Raw genomic sequence first — 22,450 nt, 5'->3', positions numbered from 1 at the left:
TTCAAAACTGTGTCTCACTCTAACTGATTCACCTTTTTTTTAACGGATCTGTTCTTTGTGTTGGTTGTAATACATATACTACCAAGACACGCCTTTTTAGCATGCATATCCAATCATAGCAAAGCAGACACATGACTAAAAAACTGGACTGGAATTTTCAGAGTACTTGAGGTCACTTTACATAGCATGAGCATGTTTAAAAACTGGAGGTGGAAAAAAATAACATGTTGAGGTTTTATTTAGGAGTGACCAGGGAGGTTAGGATTTGATGAGATCTTTAGCTGGACATCCAAGGTTAGATGTTTTGGGGAAAAGGTTAGAGAGAGGAGACTTTTAGATGGTTTGAACTTTGGACAAATCCAGAGAAGATATCGTGAATATATCAGTGGAAGGGTAATAAGGATGGAGCTGACAGAAACAGAGTGTGTGGGGAAGACCTAAGATAAGGTTTATGGATGTAGTGAGGGAAGACATGAGGGCAGCTGAGAGGAGGATGCAGAACATAGACTTCGATGGAAAAGGTGACGCGCTGTGGCGACCCCTACGGGACAAGCCGACAGGGAAAGTAAAATAATTGTTTAAAAACAAAAGATACTAGCTAAAATGCTCTATTGACAGAAATGTTAAAATGGTCATAAATGAAATTAAATAAAACTGAATTATATGTTTCTACATGCTATACGCAGCGACCGGAAGTCGTAATGTTTGGCTTTCATTCGCCACTCACATACACTGCAGACCAGACAGGAAGAGGTGCAGAGGAGTAGGGGGTGGCAAGTCAAGATGGCAACTGGCCCAGAGAACGGACTGAAAAGAATAGTTTGGAAAAGTAAGTTCGATATCACAGTCAGCCGTTTATTGCCTTGTTAAAAAGAATACAAGGCACTGGTCAGTGTATTTGTGTGGTAGATATTTCAGCAAAGTACCAATTGCTTCCTTTTGTGACTTTGCATGGGTGAATGACAGTTTGCCTCAACTTTGACGGCGATGTAAAAAACGCAGTTGGCGTATAACCAGCGGAACAATGAGAAGACTTTTGGCGATTTACGTGCTCTAACTTTACTTTAGAAATCCGAGGAATCTATTTTTGACAAATGTGACTGCCAGTCCGAAAGTGGGTCAACGCTCTTTTTATTTTGAAGCCACACCTCATGTCTCTACCGGTTACGGGAGAGTTCGGAAAAAATACAGAATACTGTACTAACTTCAGTTTGCCGAGACCTTTTAAATATTCTACACCACCAAGTGACAATAATGTGATGTAAGAAACCTTCATCATAGGTGGTAACACTCGCTGGCCACATTAGGTACACTCGCGAGAATTGGAATTTACCCTAACATAACGTTGAGACGTTCATTGAGGGCGTAATATTAGTGTGTATGTGTATGGGTGCTGAACAGCACTATATATATGACACAGTTGAAACCAGACGTTTACATACGCCGTTTAAAGGGATACTTGACTCATTGAGCCATTTTCAGCTGTAAAACGTTACTATTTTGTCCAGAATGACTTTGATAACTTCATTATATTTCTTGTACAACTTAAAAAACTATTTTTTCCACTTGCTGTCAGTGTCGACTGAAGATGACATCACGTGCTGAGGAACTGGGTAACGACCAATCATGGCTCACCTGTTTTCTGGGTTTGGTCAGCAAACTGAGCAATGATTGGTCGTTACCTACTTCCTCGGCACAGGTTATGTCATCTTCAGCCTGCCAGCTCACTACTCGCGGAAGCAGCGAGGCAGGCCCCAATCGGGCCAGCGGTGGACATTCGCGAGAGAAAAAGCGTATGTCCCCGCTTGGCCAGCGGTGAGATCAACCAGCCCCCGCTTGCTCTCGCGAAGGTCCCCGTTTGGCAGACGGTGAGACCAACCAGTCCCCGCTCTCTCTCGCGAAGGTCCCCCGACGGCGGCGAGGCAACGAGCCGGTGGCAAAGAGGCGGCTTCTCGCTGCCGAACAGCTTCCGCTAGCTGGCGATGCGGGGCCCGCCTTCCTGCCAAATGGCTTCCGATGTTCCCCCAGTGCAATTTTGACAGACACTGGCTGTGCCAACGTAGCAAAGTGAAAATATTTACCTCACCATTCCCCGTTTCACCTCGTCATTGGAGATGGGAACGTGCGCGCGCCTAGGAGATAAGCCTCTGTGGATCGAAACCTTTTTGACGAATACCAGATCCATTTTTTCCCCCAATATCTGGGCCGATACCCGATCCACGTATTGGATTGGAGCATCCCTACTTTCTTCCAAAAGAGGCAGGAACATAGGGTGACCTACAAGAATGGAGGTAGAAGTACACAGGTAGACCACATCTTGTGTAGACGGTGAAATCCGAAGGAGATCAGCGACTGCAAAGTAGTGGTAGGGGAGAGTGTAGCCAGACAGCAAAGGATGGTAGCGTGTAGGATGACTCTGGTGGTAAGGAAGACAAAGGCAGAGCAGAGGACGAAATGGTGGAAGCTGAAAAAGGAAGAGTTGTATGATTTTCAGGAAGGAGTTGAGACAGGCTCTGGATGGTCAAGAGGTCCTTCTAGATGACTGAACAACTACAGCAAATGTGATCAGGGAGACAGGTAGGACAGTCCTTGGTGTGTCATCTGGAAGGAAAGGAGATAAGGAAACTTGGTGGTGGAATGAGGAGGTGCAGAAGTGGATCCAGAGAAAGAGGTTAGCTAAGAAGAAGTGGGACACTGAGAGGACGGAAGAAAGTAGACAGGAGTACAGGGAAATGCAGCGTAAGGTGAAAGTAGAAGTGGCAAAGGCCAAACAAGGGGCTTACGATAACTTGTATGCTAGGTTGGACAGTAAGGAGGGAGAGACTGATCTACACAGGTTGGCAAGGCAAAGAGACAGAGATGGGAAGGACGTGCAGCAGGTTAGGGTAATAAAGGATAGGGATGGAAGTGTGTTGACAGATGCCAGTAGTGTGTTGGAAAGATGGAAAGAGTACTTTGAAGAGTTGACGAATGCGGAAAATGAGACAGAACGAAGAATAGAAGAGGTGACTGTTGTGGACCAGGAAATAGCAAAGATTAGTAAGGATGAAGTGAGAAGGGCATTGAAGAGGATGAAGAGTGGATAGGCACTTGGTCCTGATGATATATCTGTGGAGGTATGGAAGTGTCTAGGAGAGGTAGCAGTAGAATTTCTGACTGGGTTGTTCAACAGGATAGTGAGAAGATGCCTGGTGAATGGAGGAGAAGTGTGCTGGTGCCCATTTTTAAGAACAAGGGAGACGCGCAGAGTTGCGGCAACTACAGAGGACTAAAGCTGATGAGCCACACAATGAAACTATGGGAAAGAGTAGTTGAAGCTAGACTGAGGGCAGAGGTGTGTTGTTACTTTGTTCCCAGATCTCTCCAGTTTATTCACCAGGTCCTCCCATGTACTTCTGGGATTTTTGCTCATTGGTCTCATGATCATTTAGGCACCACGGAATGAGACCTTGTGTGGACCCCAAAACCAGCCCTTGTTAGTTTTATAACCAAATATAAATGTTCCACTGTCATTTACCAATATGTTAAATATATATAAAAATCCTACAATGGGATTTCCAGGATTGTTCACATTCTGTCTCTTATAGTTGAAGTGTATCTATAATGAAAATTACAGATCTCTGACATCATTTTAAGTAGGAGAGTCTGCATAGTTGGTGGCTTATTAAATGTTTTGCCCCACTGTCTCTTTCTGATGTGTATTTTTACAATACTGTTAGTGTAATTAATTAAAATCATATTAATAGATTTCAGATGCAGTTGCTCTTCTCTTGTACTTACACACTTTGTTATATAACCACAATATGTTCAATAAACTTGGCATGAGGAAATGCTAATTTCCAGTGTCTTAACATGATTAAACATTCTATGCTAGAATTGTATCTTTCTATGACTTATTAGTATCTTGTATTAGCTCCCAAATGATGCAGTCTTGAAAACAACCATCATCTGTCTTGATATCTGACATATTTGCATTTTTTAAAATAGGAATTAAAGAAACAATTATCGAAGACTGCAGGAAATCAGAAGTATGGAAGGTAAGCGACCTTTCACTTTGGACTGGGTTGCTCTTGCTAAGACAACCCTCAAGTTACTGCTTTTTGTGTAGATTCCCACTCAATTATCGACTTAACCTAGATTGAAATTCTCTTTTTTTATTATATAGTCCCGTCAAATTGAAAGTACTGTTTATCATATTGCAGTTTTTTTAAAACCTGTTAATATTCTCTACAGATATTGATTCTAGACCACTTCACCACCAGGCTCCTGTCATCATGCTGCAAAATGTCTGATCTGATGTCAGAGAAAATAACAAGTAGGCTATTCTCTCTAATTAGGACTTGATATGTGGTGTGTTTTCTCAAACTCTGAGTTAATTTATCTGAGTTAAGTTGAGCTATTGACAAAAAATACATCGTTTGGACAAAAATGTGGATATTTCTCCAAAAATAACTCCTTTAAGGTCTCTATTTTCATTTCCCTGCAACAAAAATATTCACATTGAGGTTGAAGTTATGAAAATAAGTAATTTGTAGTTTTAATTGGTGTTTTTTTTTTTTTTTTGCATATTGCTAGCTAGCATGTCTCGGCAGCCTGCTCCAAAATAACCTGGAGTTTCTCGCCTCTAATGTCGTTCACAAATAATTTATGAATGGAAATAGCAACCAAAATGTTAAACACCATAATGTGACGCTCACACACGAAATCAAACAGAAGCCAGACGCACGTACAGCCGCGTTGAATAACAACATGGCTGTACATTTATGCGACACTCCTGTTCGTGTACATGCTCTTCCTTACCTAATAGCAGATCATCATGTGATCGGGACATCGGCGAACAATCCAAACATAATTAATCGTCAGTTCCATGATCTATATCTTTAACGAGTCTATTTCTACTTTTAATGTCATGCTTTTATTCATGCACTAAAGCAAGTTATTTCACTAGGGCGTTAAATGCTTGTTTACATGAGAGCACATCCAACAAGCGTAGAGTATAGCGAGTCAGAATTTAGTGTAAACATTTTGAAATGCTTTTTGTGTAATCATGTACTCTATTAAGTAATGTAATTAATGTGATGTTATGATCACTTCTCGATGTCGTCATTCATGTGACGACGAACTACTGCTGACAACGTACCTCATTGACAAATCATTCTGCAACATGGTAGAATTAGTTATCAGTCAGTCAGTCGTCTTCAACTATGCTAATTGGACGTTGTTACTTGGCGAGTATCCATGGAGGTTACGTCAGGGTGTTTTGCTCAAACAAGCCCTTGAGCAACTCTTTAATGTAAGGCTTTCTGCCTTTAAGTCAGTCTTTTCCATCTTCTTCGCACCAAACACTCTACAGTAATTCATGTGATTAGAGGTCAACCGCCATAGGAAGTTAAAAAAAAATCAATTAACGGCATTCATATTTAAAGTTTGTATCTATTTAAATTGATCTCTTGTTAAGCCAATGCTTTTACTATGACAGCCCTCTTCTTCTTTTTTTTCTTTCTTTTATTCCATCATCGTCATTCTGCGAGCCAAATGTGATTGGCGGTGGGTAAATTTTGGGCCGCGGGCTTGATGTTGTCCAACCCCTGTAAATCACATTTTGAAAAAATGCTCTTCAAATACTTATGTATTTGACTGTATATAAGAGAAATTAACAACATTGGTGCAGATAATTTTATATACTGCGACCTAGGTGTCATCAGATAAAATCATCTTTTTTCTTTAGTTGTGGAGGATCTGTACAAAGTCAGAGAACCTGTTCTGGAAATGAAGGCCATTTATTTTATGACGCCAACAGCTCAGGTATACTGCTCCTTGATCTCTGACACCGTGTTTTGTACTGTGAATCATTTTTACCCTTATTCTGACATCTTCTATCCTTTTACAGTCTGTGGATGCCTTCATCGCCGACTTCAAGCCGAAACCCAAGTACAAATCGGCATATGTTTATTTCACTGACTGTAAGTAATTTGCTAATGACTACTGATACACAACGAGCAGACTATTGTTTTGACTAATGTTGAGAGTTGACAGGCAAATTAAAGTGATTTATCCCTCAGGCTGCCCGGATGACCTTTTCAACAATATGAAGCTGTACTGTGCAAAGTACATTCGGATTTGCAAAGAAATAAATATGTCCTTCATGCCTCACGAAGCACAGGTATGTTTTTTTAAGATATTTTGTGTCCTATTTTTTCTTCTTGATGTCCAGATTTGCATGTGGAGTAGTAAATCCTTGCAATCATTTGGTTATGCCTAAACTGATGTTTTTAACAATTGTTAAAATTAATATGCTTACACATTTGGGGAAACAGGGAATAAGATTCCATGATGATGTTGCCAGGATTCATCCAACTCAAACTCTGAAAGAGAATTTGTATACATGAGACGGTCTACTCTAAACCTGTTTCTCCCAAACAAGGGTATAATGCTTACCCCTAGGGGTGCGCGAGCACAATGTAGGGTGTGTGTGCCAGTGGGTGCCAGTGGGTACATTTACAGTGATATTTTATTTCCAAGATAGACATGATTATTATTCATTTTGATAAAAAAATTTTTTTAACTCGTATTACATAATTTGCCAAACGATGTGTTTACTTTTATATTTAAATTTAGTTAAAGGGATTTCATCAGGGAATTTTAAGCCCTTCCACAGTTAACTATAGGAATATAATGATTAAAACTTACCTTTGACACAATGGCGATTTAATTTTTAATGAAATATTGGGTATTTTGCTGGCTATATCTCTAATGCGAAAGTAAAATGGCTGGTTCAGTAAAACCCTGCTATCCCCATGTGGTTGCCGCTCGCCCAAGCCGGCGGCTACCAAGGAGCGCTGTATGGCCACGCAAGACCGGCCAGCAGTTGTAGTACAACCGCGTCTTCTTTACATATGGAAATTGGATGGATGTTCAATTCTTCAATAAATATTTGAAACAAAACGGATCCTTGCAGCAATAAATCGTAGTGGAGGAGGAGGGGAGAAGAGGGAAGAAAGAAAAGAAAGGGAATAAAATAGACAAGCCTGAGTAGGTTGCGAACCGTAGACCTGCTGCTTACAGGGAAAGCGCGCTAACCACTACACCATTGGTTTAAGTTAGGGTCAACAGCCTGAGAATTAAATGTTAAAACTAAGGTGACAAAATGAGATTTTCATATACCGGTAATCAGTTTTGTTTCGTTTGTTTCTACTTTTGGAGACTCATCAACCGTATTAGTCAGTGGTTACTCATGGTATGTCAAAAGGGCTGGGGGGTACACCAGACAAAAATGATTAGGAAACCCTGGTATAAACCATAACGCCAGTGAAAATAATTTGGCTGTACGGCAGATGACTGCAGTTGTTTGCTTGTCCAAATGTCAGCGGATGATCTTGATTAAAAGTGAATATAACCTTGGATGGAAATAAACAAGCTTTACACAATCAGGATTTTAGGGGCAGATTGCCGATCAATTACCAATTACTGATCGACAATATGTCTATTTAAATAACTTATTCACTGCATTTTAAAAATATTAGAATTTATTTAATTTAAAACAGGACAGTGTATATTAATGAACCTTTAATGAACGTGCTCATGGTCGGTTCGCTTCCCATTGATGTCTTGACGACTATATACAGTATGTAGGCTTTGCCCAACATGGAGTGGTGTTACCAAGCCAAAACACGTACTAAGACAACAAAAGGAGCACTGATTATGTCCGGCAATTATGCCTGCTGGCTAGTGAGAGAGATCTCTACAGTTTGAGCTGGTACCACTAAAATCGATTGCTAAATTTAAAGTATCGATAAGGGTGAAACTTCAGTAATTTGAGGCACTCTATTTGTGGTATTGTATCACAAAGGAAATCGGTACTGGTATTGATTAGCAGACTCACGCAAGGACCATCCAGTAGCGGCAATTATTTTTTTACTTATGGCCAAATTTCATTTGGGGCGACCCGCTACGGGTAAATGTGTATGCGGGGAAACACTTAGCCTGGAAGCCAGACTCATTCTGGACACACTTCAAGCTCATTTCTGAGATTGGGCAAACCTAACCAAACTGGCAGTGAAAAGAACCAGTCAATGGAGAGCCGGAAGTTGTGTCTTCTGGGCATGTCCTACGTATTCTGACCTAGTGTAGTTGCCGTAGTTGGCGAGCAACATTTGCCAACATTCTGTGCATTCTTGAAATGTGCATGTAATGCTTCTCCCATACTGTTAAATCCACAGACAGGGCGGGAAATTTGAACCTGAATCCAGTCTATAGGCCAAAGGCTAGCAGGAAGTACCACTAAAATGTTAATCTGCTAAATTTAAGATGTTTGAGTCATAAATGGTCAAATAAAAAAGATCCATACATTAAATTGGGTGCCAGATAAACATTACAGTGGAACCTTTTCATTCTTAATTTTAGTTGTTTGCAATCCAGTGAATAATTAATGTTATTGATTATTTTTGTGTAATATTTTGGACCACTTGGAGTTTGATGATTGATTTTAAGATGGTAAATTGTTTAACATGTAAAATGCTAATTTAGTTAGAGTGGCATTTACCGCCTAGATCTAATCTTAATCCCCAAAATAGATTATAAATAGTAGTTCTGAATTTAAAAAAAGAAGAAGAAATGAATCTAAACTTGTGAATGGTTTTCAGGTGTTCACTTGTGATAATCCGGGAGCCTTTCAGAGCATCTACAGTCCGAACAGTCAGGACAGAAGAAAGACACTAGAAACACTCGCAGACCAGCTTGTCACACTCTGTGCCACGTTGGATGAGTACCCAGGAGTCCGATACAAAAGGTACGCCAGGGACAATGTATTGACTCAGATTACACACCTTGGCCTCAAGCAGAAACTCAGTTGAGATGTGAAAAGGTTGTTCTGATACAGCAGGATTTGATACCTAACCTTTATAGAGAAGGCGGAGGAGCATTAAAATAGTGAGTGTATTCTTCTTACCAGCGATAACTCATAGTAAAACATGTTCCCCACTAGAGATACCAACATGGAGTACGCTAAGACCCTTGCAGAGTTGGTGGACAACAAACTGTCCAGATACTATGAGATGGATGACAGCAGTAAGAAAAAGGTCAGACATCATCTTCACTGTTGAATGTTGACAGAGAAAACAAAGCTTTAATTTTGGAATTACAGTACATTCTGATTCTGATAATGCAACATGGTGTCACAATTGCTTTGCGTCACCTAATCTGATGGATGATGGACCATCTTGATCAGAATGTAAAAAAAAAAGAAAAAAGAAGCAATTCCTTGACATAAAGTCACATTAACTGCTGTTGGTTTCCACTTACACCAGGAGAAGACTCAAGCCCAACTGCTGATAGTCGAAAGAGGCTTTGATCCCGTCAGTCCTATCCTGCATGAGCTTACCTACCAAGCCATGGCCTATGACCTCATTGGTATCAAGAATGCCACATACAAGTAATGTACCCTTTCAGTTTTGTTAGCTGCAGCAATGTTTTCAGTGTCGTAAAAAAACAAGCAACATAAGCACGGACAGTCGGACCCCACAATGATATGTCTCATTATCTTGATGACACAAACTGGATCTTTTTGTTGACAGGTACAAGTCTAAAGATGGCTCGGAGAAGCAGGCTCTGCTGAATGAGGATGACATGCTTTGGGTTAAGCTGAGGCACAAGCACATTGCTGAGGTGTCTGAGTAAGTCAGAGAAATCAATGGGAAGGGGAATGATGATCTGGGGCATGTAGACATCTCCAATTGTTGCCCCCACCCCTTCACTCTTTACTAGACTAACCATTTCGTAAATGTGTTCCTAAACCAGACAAATCCCAAAGATGGTAAAGGAAATATCTGCTAGCAAGAAACAACCAGATGGGAAGGTACAGTTGCACTTACACTGAATTAGCCACACGTGCACAACCTAATGATACCCAACATTTTTTCATACAGTTGTTGTATATGTCAGCCAAGTCAGCATTGCAAAAGAGAATTTGAGATAAATTCTCTGACCTGGATAAATAAAGGTTGACAGTGACTATATACTCTGAGAAGTATTTCTGCTATTTTGATTACCGTATGTTATGTAGCCTCGAGCGAAACAAAATAATAAATACACCTACTGGTATAATCAAGTGCAAATCCCTACAAACTAAAGGTGTAAGATATAACCCCCCAAAAAGATATATTTTTTTTACCTCAATACAGGTAATGTATCCCGATATAGTAGGGCTGGGCGATATGGCCAAAAAATAAAATCTAGATTTTTACAGACATTCAGGACGATTACGATTTTAATCTAATAAACCCAACAAACATTTATTTAAAGGTTTCATTTATTCAAAAATAATTCCTGTGCAAAATGTTCAGACAATAATAATGTATACTGATTCTAAATTAGTTTTGACATAAACTTAACATTCATAGTTTTTTCTTAAATGCCACAAATAAGTAGTTGGTAGCGATTGTCAACATGTCTTGTAAAGAACCCATCCAGCACTCTGCCACAAAAACATTTGAATGTAACACAACATAAGAACAACAGTTTTTAACTCTTTGACTGCCATAAACGTTATAAAACGTTTAGCATAAACCTAGGGAAGGGCGCCGAGGACGTTAAAAGACGTCCCCTATGTTTTTTTTTTTTTTTTTTCAAAAACGGGTGCAGGAAAGCCTTGGGCAGCTGTGCTGAAAGAATCAGGCTGATCTGATTAGTCAAAGACTCGTTTTGGCCCCTAGAGGGCAGCGATGACTCTCTTTGCACAAGGTTGGATGGGCCGCCCACCGTGGGCGTCAGTAGAAGACGTGAGGCGGAGCTAGAGTGTTGAGGAGACAATGGCTGATCCAAGCCACAATGGCTTGACCAAGCAACCGGTTACAAGCAGCTCAGCTTGAGCATTTTTTTCAAAGACGGAAAGCATCAATCAATACTAAAAAGCGCATTGATGTCAACGATGATGATGACAACGAGCTCTACGCCAAAGTTGGAAGCTTTGGCGTGACTGTTATGAACACGTAGTAAGCCTCACGGCTAAGCGCGGCTAGCGCGGCTAGCGCTGCTAAGGCCGGAAAACGCGCACAATAGCCGGCCGGGTACTTCTACACAATCGGACATTCGATCGGGCGATGGAGAGTTGGCATCGACCAATGCAGATTGATGATGATGATGAAGATGACTCTACGCCAACGTGACTGTTATGAACACGTAGTAAGCCCCACCGGCAAAGCGCGGCTAGCGCGGCTAGCGCTGCTAAGGCCGGAAAACGCGGAGCTGCACAAGCGGACATTCGATCGGACAATGAAGAGTACCCCGAGTCCAATGCATATTCATCGGAGGAGCGGGTACAGTCTGATCACGGAGAAGACACTGTTTCTGGACTACGATGCCACCATGAATGGAGTGGATAAAATGGATCAGAACATCTCCTACCAACCCGGTATAGCAACTGAAGGACACGGGGAAGCGAGACGTAACACCACCGTAACGTAACCGTAGCATGATCCTGATATTAGACTTGATGACACACTGCAGTATATACTTGCTATTCCCCGGAAAAAAACGGCCGGCAAGAAAGTGGCGCACGCGAAGAGGCAATCTTGTGCAAATGCTGTTGCGTCTCCTTGCACGCAGGAGAGTGTTACAAAAAGAAAAACTGTCGTTGAAACATCCACATATTTGTAAATAGCACCACAGTTGCACACATTTGTAAATAGTTTGCCAAATTGTTGTCAAATTGTTACACTGTTGAATGTAAATAAACGTATTTTGCTATCAAAAAACACTTTTTCATTCTTGGTGGTAGTGTTTTATAGAAGTAAAGCACTATTTAGGTGTTTGTGGCATCATTCATGGACAAAAAGAAGTGTCAAATTCACTAGAATGCATGAAATAATATCGTTTCACTAAAAGCTTGATTTCTCCGTATTTTGGTCCAACACGGGCGAAATTGGGTCAAACTAACCATTTTCTATTGTTGATTACTAAAGAACGGAATAAGGTAGAAACAAACTCTTTTTTTCTGATGAAAGATGAAAGTCCAATCTTTCATTTGGTAGTACGTGTGTTTCCATAGTCCAAACAGAACATTTTCTGTGGACCTTGAAAATCAGTCAAAATGCTTAAATCGGCTGGCACTGGCGGCATCCCTTTTCTGAAAACGTCTGGCAGTCAAAGAGTTAATAATCCAAAAAACAAAATTCGATTTCACAATTTAGAAACATTTCAACGATTCAATTTTTAAAATGATGATGAATCGAATTAATTTGATTTATTGCCCAGCCCTACAATATAGTATTTAGGTCAGCATTAGCTTATTCAGAAAACATCAGAAAAAAATAAATAAATACAAAGTTTAAAATATCATACTTCACGGTAGTGTCCCACTGGGTGTTGATTAAATTACAACAACAAAAATCCAATTTTATATCTTTGTAGCCTGAAATGTGGCTAAATGTCAAAAAGTTCAAGGGGATCTAATTTGCAGGGCACTGTACTTCCTTTATAGTTTTAGAATACAATTTTCCCTCTCAGATTACACATTAAGTAGAGACTTTGATCCTCTTGTGTATTGGAATAGATGCAAAAATACAAAAGATTTACAGTGGTATATGTTTGGGTCCTATAGCCATATGCATTCCTTGAGAACACTGTTGTGCTGGATTCCATCTGACTGAAGGTGGTGGGCAGAGATTCATCATAGCTTTTTGATTAGAGATTTTGCACCGCAGAAAACATTTCACTGATTATTTGTTTCTAATTTATGCATTAATTTATTTTCAGATCACCATCAGCAATTTGGCCCAAATGATGAAAAAGATGCCATCATTCCGTAAACAGCTGACACAGGTATGTTACACTGTGCAGTGCCTGGCTTTTGCACATCTCGGGGATTCCCCACTACACTCTAATGAAAGTGATACGTGGGTGTGGTGCCTCTTTTCTCGTAATGTGACATGTTTTTCTCAAGGTTTACAGAATGTAGTGTCAGATCTGGCCTCTCAATTATAGTTTAACTCAGATAATGGATGGCTGGATGGATGTTCTTTGCAAAGCGTTGGATAGATAACACTAGCAGTTTTGATTATGTTCAATTCTGTTCTGATTGAGTTTAGATACTTTGTGTGTGTGCGTGTGTGTGTGTGTTGTTAGGCCTACTGTATGTTGTGTGTATTGTTGCATCTAGGGATGTCTGATACCACTTCTTTTTTTTTAGACCGATGCTCAAATCTTCAGTACTCACCGATACCAAGTGCCAATACCATTAGTACTTATGATACATAAAATAAAAAAATTATAAAAAAAGAAGACCTATATAGCCTAATTATAGCAAATGTCCTTAAAATTGCTTGAAATTAATGGCAATATATTATTTCAATTTGCTCATAAAAGTCATTTTGTATAGGGCACACAATAAAATGAATTTTAAAAAAAATAGATCAATAAAATGAAACAAATAATCCAGTTGTCAGGCAAGAGTCCCAATCAAAATGGTTGTACAACTTCCTTTTAAGGAATACAGTAGGGCTGCAACTATCGAGTATTTTAGTATTTGAATACTCAACTGAAAATTCTATTGAATATTCAAGTACTCAAATAAAATATATTTTTGCTTGTATAAAGAGTAAGTACACAACAACAACAAAATCCCTTAATAATGAAAAACAAGTAAGTTTAATGCTTTTCTTTATTTTTTTAATCAACAGTTTATTTTTTAAAGTTGTACACTTACATTATATGCCAGGGTAGTGATTGTGCATTTATGAATTTGGAGCAGTTGGCCAGTAGGCCTAATAAGTCAAATTAAATAGGGTATTTTAAAGGCATTTTATTATTTTGCGTTATCGGTTAAAAAAAAAAAAAAGAAGCTTGTGATGAATCTGCAGACACGAAACGCATGAGCTACTGGAGTATTGCCCTACAAGCCACATCTTAAATCGGGAGCCAGTTCAAACGTAACGTGGCAGCCTTCACATCACGCTAAAATAACATATACAACATATTTATCTATCGTGTCATTCGCTCCATTCAAGGCGCCTTGGGCGCAAATGCGGAAACTTACCCCAGGCCAGCCGTGGCCCGGCCTGGACCAGGTTGAGTGAACGTGGGGCGGGAGCGGACAGCGGCAGCGGCCCCGCAGGGCGGATGGTCGGCCTCTTGGCCGAGCCGCCACCACCCGCTTGCCCGCAGCTTTGGGCCGGCCAGGCTCGCGCGAGTCAGCGGCCCCGCAGCGCGGATGGTCGGCCTCTTGGCCGAGCCGCCACCACCCGCTTGCCCGCAGCTTTGGGCCGGCCGGGCTCGCGCGAGTCAGCCGCACACTCTGCCTCGTTCGCCGCACACTCTGCCTCGTTCGCCGCACACTCTGCCTCGTTCGCCGCACACTCTGCCTCGTTCGCCGCACACTCTGCCTCGTTCGCCGCACACTCTGCCTCGTTCGCCGCACACTCTGCCTCGTTCGCCGCACACTCTGCCTCGTCCGCCGCACACTCTGCCTCGTCCGCCGCACACTCTGCCTCGTCCGCCGCACACTCTGCCTCGTCCGCCGCACTCTCGGCCTCGTCCGCCGCACTCTCGGCCTCGTCCGCCGCACTCTCGGCCTCGTCCGCCGCACACTCGGCCTCGTCCGCCGCACACTCGGCCTCGTCCGCCGCACACTCGGCCTCGTCCGCCGCACACTCGGCCTCGTTCGCCGCGGGCGCTCGCTCTCTCCGGTAATGATCCTTCCGCAGGTTCAACTACGGGAAACCTTGTTCGTTGTCGTCGTCGCCATTTCCGCAATCCGCTCGCACCTTCGATTTGTCGTTAACTACTTCGTTCCCAATGCTTGAATCAAATAAGTAACATCCACTTCTTCTGCCTTCCCTTGCGTTGGTGACATAAGTGGCTAAATTAAAAGTAGCCCGTACGTCAGCTACCTAAAGCCTTAAATAAACAAGTACTCGAGGCAAGAAAAAGCCCTCGGTTTTTTTGTACTTGAGGTACTTGTGGCGGTCAGTAAATGCAAAATAACCATTTCAGCCTTTAGTTCCTGACCGGAAAACGGCCACAAGAGCAGGGACCGATACCAGTATAGATATTTGTCGCGAGTACTGATACCATGAAATCTACCAGGTATCGGTACTCGCTCATCCCTAATTGCATCTATTGTTTCATGTTGTTTCAACTTCAGGCCCTTCAATTTTCAAATAAGAGTTAAATTGTCATCATAATGATTGATCTGTGCCCCTATTTCTTAATACTAGAAAACCGTTCACCTGCAGTTGGCCGAAGATTGTATGAAACATTTCTCCAACAATTTAGAGAAACTCTGCAAAGCTGAGCAGGTCTGTCTGAGTTTACTATTCTGTTTTGGTGAAATCATTGGCTTACTTAGCTTTGCTTGAATTTAGTTGAGAGACTCTTCAGTTTAGTTTGTAGATTAGAAAGTTTTTTGTTTTTTTTAATCATTCTTCATTTACTATCACTGCTGTAGGACCTTGCTGTGGGCTCCGATGTAGAAGGAGTGAAAGTGAAGGATCCCATGAGGACTCTGTTGCCAGTGCTGCTGTACCCATACAGCACCTATGACAAGATCAGAGCTGTGCTGCTTTACATCTTCAGCGTAAATGGTACATTTTAAAGATTGGCCTGAAACCATAGAATCAGCTGATGAAATCTATAGTCTGTAGTATTGCCCAGTACAGTGGAACCTCGGAGTTTGAACGTCTCAGAACTTGTACAAATCGGACTTCAGCCAAAAAATCTGAGTTAAAAAATGCCTCAGTTTGACCTCGGTCTCGGAGTTTGAACTCCCAAACAAAGCAAACAAAGCCGAACGTACCTTGAACGGGTAGCGCAGTGAAACCGAGCAATGAAGAATTATGTTGCGGTCATTGAGACAAAGCGCTGCTCATTTCCAGTCAGAGTGTGAACACTCGCGGAGGTGCTGCTTACATTTGCGAGTGCATTTTGATTTTTCCACGATAATTTTCTTTGACATGGGCCCGAAGAAAGACAGCTGTGCCAGTGGCAGCAAAGAAAAACGTGCAGTGCTACAAACCATAATGGATTTAGGAAGGAGATTATCGCGCCGTTGTAACTACCGTGACTGACTACTTTCGTAAATATTGGCACCCTTAGCTGTTCAACAACACGTCTGACATTAAGAACGCACGCAAGGACCCCATAGTAGTCTAACAATATGCCCAATGTCAAATACACCATTAACGTAGCATTTTTTATCCACTGATGCCATCACGCCACAACAAAAAAGGTGAGGTATTTTTTGTGTGTAAATACTGTACCGGGTGTACATGTAAAAAACAAACAAATATAAATTAAAATGGGATTTGTTTGTGTTTGGAGCTTGGGAACGAATTAATTACATTTACATTATTTTCTAAGAGAAAAAAATGTTTCGGAGGTTGAACAATTCGGACTTTGAACAATTCACAGGAATGAATTATGTTCAAACTCCGAGGTACCACTGTATTGTGGAGAAAGCTGAACTTTTAAACAGACAGACATGAGAATGCTAGAGGCCTTTGATAAGTGGGTATGACATGAAGACCATTGCTTGATTTTGCCCAAGAGTAGGAGTAACTGCTTGCCCAGTGGATGAAGAGAAAGACGTGTTATGTACAGATGCTGGAAACAATGTCCAGATAGCTTAGTACAGATGAGATGACCATATAATGAAAAGTTACAGAATTTGGAAGGCCAGGCAGAAGTAAGATGAGCCATAATTAACACATTAATTAACATCACGATTGTCGTATTACGAGAAAACACAAGCAAGAGAATGTCAACAATTCTTAAGGCAAAGCAGTTGCAGCAGACTGGGAGCGCTCACCGAAAGTCAGCCTGTTGCTGATTGCCCTCTGGTTGCCGTTGCTGTCTAGGTTTTAGATTCTACGCCCCAGTCCCCTTATCTCTCAAACCTACAACGCTCTGCTTCAAATAGTTTCAGCACTCATATTGGAATCCTATATATTTTGTACTTATTTTTTACAGTGAGATAAAGTTGGGTACTTTTTATTAAATATCGCATCAAGTGAAGATCAAGGTGACTAAACAGTATTTATCAGCTGTTGGAAACTATAGTTTGTTTCATGTGTGTCACCAGGAACAACAGATGAGAATTTGAACAAACTTATCCAACATGTGAAAATTGAAGATGAAAGAGAAGTTATCCTAAACTGGAAGGAGCTTGGAGTCCCCATCATCACGTCTGTATGTAGAGAATCAAAATTGATTGATTGAACATTTACAACTAAATTGCTCAACGGAATGCTGCAATGGTTTCTTGAAAAACCAACATTGAAGCTTGTGGTCAGCGTTAACGCTTTATTTGGAATGTAATTCCATTTTGATTCCCATTTCTATTCTTTTCTACTTGTGATTTCAGCCCAGTTTCTTCTCCCGCAAACCTACCAGACGGGACCGTTCTGAGGAAGAGACTTACAAACTTTCCAGGTGGACTCCTGGCATAAAAGATGTAATGGAGGTCAGTAAGAAATAAGTTGTTGGATTTTTGTAATCATTTAAGGGAAACCTGCCAAATTGTGCCACATCATTTAATGAATTTTAATTCAGAACAAACAATCTGCTTGCTGCCGAATATCTGTCAATTGAAGTGATAAGTGTGCATAGGAGAAGTTGAGAGGTAGGAAGATGCAATATATTGGGGGGGGACTTGCAACATAAGTGGAAAATGTCAACCTGAAGCAGAATCTGGGTCACTGTCCTACCACAGTCCTGTATTCCTTTGAAAGGCATTTTTGTTAGAAAATTATGAAGTGGTCAATTTTTGTGAGGTTATTTGATTATTTTGCTATATACTACTGCACAAAGAGCTGTAATGAAAATGTTGTGCTTTCTTTCACTTTTTAATTCCTGTGGAAGTTTGTGGCTTTGACACTTGTGATGGTAGTTTGATTTTAAAGCTTGATGAAAACAAGTTTCTACAGATTGACTCGGAAAGCTGCTATTCCGTTGACTTTTATTATAACAGAACTGAAATTCAAAGCATCACGTGTAATCCAGAAAGGAATGACCTCCAAGTTTGTATAAATACAAATAAATGTGACTATTTTTGTTTGTTTTGTTATTTGAACCAAGTGCAGTATAAGCTTTAGTAAACATTGGCTTTCTTTCTGTACTGCTTTAACTAACGAAACATCGCCACTTGAGCTTGCATCAACCTTTGTATAATTGCATTCTTATATATTGTGCAGTTTTCCATGCTGTATTACATTGTTACAGTGTTGAACATACCCCCATTAAGATAATAACAAAGGAATTCCTCACCTGAAATTAGTATTTGTTTTCCCAATAAATACCAACGGTAACAGTATGTGACTGGTGTTCTTCACCTTTTGTCACATTAGCTCACAATTAAAAGTCTTGTAATTATCATGCTTCCAATTTTAGTTGCATTAAACCACATTTAATTTATCAAGAGATAGACATAAATGAGAACTGTTATTTTCAGGATGCTGTGGAGAACAAACTGGACACTAGGGAATGGCCACACCAATCTGAGTGTCCAACTGCTTGGAATGGTTCCGGAGCTGTCAGGTGGGTTTGGTTCAAGTGTACCACAATGTGGTGAATGGGAATGTAGATGCTGTGTTGTTTGCTGACGACTGAAAATGGGCCGCTGGTTCATGAAACTCAAGGAAATTGCCGGCGCTTTCTGGTCATCTTTTAAGATTTAGGAGTGATGTCGTTACAAAATGAATGTAGTGGAAAAGGCTGTGTCATACTAACATACATTTGCACATGATGTGGCACAAAATATGATGCCCGAGGTCCCAGGTTAGCCTATTATGTCCCAAGCCATTCAAGTCATATGGCACAATGACTGGGAAAAAGAAACATGATCCAATCAAAATGGCTAAAGAATTTGCAATTTGGCTTCTAAGTGTGGTACAGTGCATCCATTGTGTACGCACATACAATGAGAACAAAAGAAGATTGCGATTGAATTCTATTAAAATAACTCGTTCTTCACAGATTGGGAATAATTTGTGCCTTTGAGTAGTGTAATCTTATCTGTGTCACTGAACTGAACGTTGTGTATTTTTGTTTAATAAAGCTTTTTGTGAACGAGCTCATTCTAGGACTAATGAATGGTTTTGAACACAGTTCACTTTTGCCCAAGGATGCCAGGTTCTCTCTAGTTAGACTACAAGGAGAAAAACCAAGTGAATACAACAGAGCCCTAATTAGACAGAAAAGGCCATTGTTTGGCAACCTCAGCTGACACAAACAGTCGCAAGGCTCATAAGTCATCAAAATGCGATGTGTGGTTGCCCGATGTTTGCTTGTGTTGCAGAAACACAAGGAGCGTATGTAATTCTGCAAACTAAACACACAAGAAGAAGAATTACACACTTGGTATATTTAAATATAATTTGTTTCGTTTATAAAACGTCGTTAGTGCTAATGCTAAAGTGATTGAAAGATCCCATTCAAATGCTAACAGGAAAGTCGCATCAACTTTGACATTGGTATTCCTTCAAATAACAAATAGTCACACACAAACGCTGTGGAAACACATAAGATAAGATAACACTACTTACAGGCACTTTTTTTTCCCGATCTGTGAAAAACAAATTATATAAAAAGTGCAATCAATAGAAAAAAAAACCACACTGCCCTTAGAGGCCAACATGCTCAGGAACAGTCTCTTATTTTTTTTAAGTTCCATTATTTTAGTATACAGTACTCTTATTTAACTTTTTTAATCATTTAATTTCTCCTTTTAAGTTATATATAAAGTTTTATTTTCAAGGATTAAAGGAATTTTCGTTTCCTCGAAATTGAAGCATATGAATATCCAATATCCAAATATACTAACACAACTTTTCCACATGGCATCACACAAAATACAATCCCTGAGCTCCCAGTTTAGCCACTACGTCCCAAGACTTGTGAGCATAACAAGATAAAATAAATATGATGAACAGATAAGGGTTATGTAATGCTTAAAACTGAAAATGAAAGTGGGGAAACAAAAAAAATCAAAAAACTTGAATTATGAACTAGTTAATTTTTGGAACAATGAACTTAGTTCGGGGTGGGGGGGGGGTGGACTAAACTAGTTAATTAAAAAAAAATTAACTGAACTTTGAACTCGTTTGCATAGAAAATGAACTTTCCCAACACTGAAGGTTGCAAAGATGTTCAGAAACAGTTTACATTTCTAAAAGTTATACTATTGCAAATTTGATGAGAGAAGCTGTCAGTCTTCCTTATACAACATAATGTGACCATGTATGAAATGGTCTTCTAAATCACAACCGCCCATGGGAGACTCGCTGAAGATTTGAGTCCAGCCAAAAGTGAAGATGAAACTGGCCGATGATGACTCATTCAGAGCCCAATAGCGAGTAAAAGTTAGGGACCGTCCACAAATTACATATTGCAGGGTGACAAATGTGGGACTCAAGTTACCATTTACATACGTCACCCTGGAATATGTCATTTATGGACTCTCTCTAACATGGACGGTAAAGGTCCGGCCAAATTTTACTAGCTCCGCCAGCTACTTTTTGTTGTGTTCAGCATGCTTACCCCTACATTAAGAGACAGCCACCCAAGAAAGCACATGAAACCTGACATGCTGAGGATTACGCTGATCAGAATTGGCGCAGTATTTGGCGACAGAAGACTGTATTGTTCTTGCCTCTTACATCAGAAAACTTGCATTTAAATGAACAAAGGCGCCCGTTGTTTACACACTGGGTACGTCATCGCTATCACATGACTGGATAATGGTGCTGCCCCGGTTGTGTTATTACAGTATTTTGATACTAATCAGCTTTAAGAGGGATGTTTTTAAAGTAATCGTAACAACTCCGGGTGTCTTCCGTAAACAAACCTCTCGCCACATTACATGAGAACGTCCTACAAGAATTATGAGATCTCACGAGACGGGACGTTGCAAGAATTACGCCTCAGAAGTGAACCACTGTTCAATGGAAACACCTACAAATCGAAATTGTGCTTTATCGAAATTTTTGAAATATCGCTTTTATTTAGCTAAAAACTGTAATGGAAACTCAGCTTGTGATAGATTTTGATAATTTGATTGCCATAAAATGCTCTTTGCCCCACAGTGCACGTCAGAAACATAAATCCAGCGCTCAGGATGAACGTCGAACGGGGTCACGCCTCATCATCTTCGTCATTGGAGGAATCAGCTACTCTGAGATGCGCTGTGCCTATGAGGTCACACAGACTGTTAAATCCTGTCAGGTCATCATAGGTGTGTACTGATGTGGCATTACACGTGCAGCAGATTAGGTTTATTTAATTTAGGTGATATAGATAATTGTGATATTTTATAGTATTTATGTAAGTCAAACTTAATGTTTTAATTCTATGGTGTTTGACAGCCTGAATTACTTTTGCGTTTCACTTCTAGGATCTTCCCACATTTTGACCCCGACCAGTCTACTGGATGATATCAAGGCCCTGAGCAAGCATCCTATGGAGACTTTCACAATTGAAGAGAGGAGCAATGACTAAAATGTTAATCAACTAACAGACTCCCCAAATTTCCTGTCCTTCCCTTAATGTTATCATTAGTGCACTCAACAACAAAAAAACTTTATTGGGGACATGAAGGGAATGTATTATTTTGTTTGTTGTTTTGTGTATTCGCATGTTAAAGAATTACACCATGGCTTTCCCTTAAGGAAACTGTGTACCGGTAGTAAAACGTGAGGATTAGGATGGTTGTTAGATCACATGAATTGTTCTTACCCAGTCTTGTAGAAAAATCCTGGTAACTACCTTTTTCTAAGACGGAATGGTGGAAGACATTAGCGCTTCATTCGTGTATATATTGTATGTAAGTACTGAACCTCATTTGAGCAGTTCTGTGTATAAACACTTTTTTTTTAAGGTGCTGTATTTGTTTTCTGTTTTTTATTTTTATTTGAATTGAACAACTGACTAATAAATGGATGAAGTGGTTCAAATTATGCCTGTTTTTTCCCCTGATTGCATAATATATCAGGATAGTAGTGATTTGACTGTCAATCACTGAGCATTATTAACAAAAGGCAGTTTTATGCAACTCTCATGTTGGCTCATATTGCATAATGTCCTGAATGACAAGTTTCATGATGGTAAAAAAATAAAGTAGTCACCAGGAAGTGGTTGATGGAACACTAAATAAACCACGCTTCTTAAAGGGAAAGCCCCCCCCAAAAAAGGTTTAACAATAATATATTCTATGAAGCCCCACTAGTCAAAATATAGTATTATGTTTAATATTCGTTAATGGAATATGAGTTAAGCAGCAAAATCTAGCCGTTTTTATCTATTTCAGGGGGCGGCCATTTAGCTACTTGCTGTCGACTGAAGATGGCATCAATGTTGCTGCGGTCTCAGGTAACAAACAATCACAGCACAGCTTCAGAAAACAGGTGAGCTGTGATTGGTCGTTGCCTGAGCCCTCAGCGACATTGATGTCATCTTCAGTCGACAG

General features: G+C 40.3%; 1 protein-coding gene across 2 annotated transcripts; it reads left to right on the top strand.

Annotated features, from left to right (window-relative positions):
- The first annotated feature begins 733 nt into the window (after positions 1 to 733).
- Positions 734 to 21,938, top strand: stxbp3 (syntaxin binding protein 3). Of its 2 annotated transcripts, XM_086089290.1 has the most exons (19): positions 734 to 829; positions 3,988 to 4,037; positions 4,234 to 4,315; positions 5,729 to 5,805; positions 5,891 to 5,963; positions 6,063 to 6,163; positions 8,643 to 8,788; positions 8,984 to 9,077; positions 9,306 to 9,430; positions 9,573 to 9,671; positions 9,796 to 9,853; positions 12,751 to 12,816; positions 15,210 to 15,290; positions 15,440 to 15,575; positions 17,072 to 17,178; positions 17,354 to 17,452; positions 18,440 to 18,525; positions 21,072 to 21,220; positions 21,380 to 21,938. In XM_086089290.1, the coding sequence occupies exons 1-19, from the start codon at positions 784 to 786 to the stop codon at positions 21,481 to 21,483; spliced, it is 1,779 nt and encodes a 592-aa protein (XP_085945416.1). In that variant the 5' UTR covers positions 734 to 783; the 3' UTR covers positions 21,484 to 21,938. The 2 variants fall into 2 exon arrangements, with proteins under 2 accessions (XP_085945416.1, XP_085945417.1); XM_086089291.1 differs by lacking the exon at positions 15,210 to 15,290.
- Positions 21,939 to 22,450: the final 512 nt, after the last annotated feature.

The sequence above is a fragment of the Leptonotus elevatus genome, chromosome 11 (assembly GCF_054856555.1).
Source record: "Leptonotus elevatus isolate MCC_2025b chromosome 11, RoL_Lele_1.0, whole genome shotgun sequence".
NCBI classification, from domain to species: domain Eukaryota; kingdom Metazoa; phylum Chordata; class Actinopteri; order Syngnathiformes; family Syngnathidae; genus Leptonotus; species Leptonotus elevatus.
Note: the sequence above shows the minus strand (reverse complement) of the source record. Positions and strands in the feature narration are given on the sequence as shown.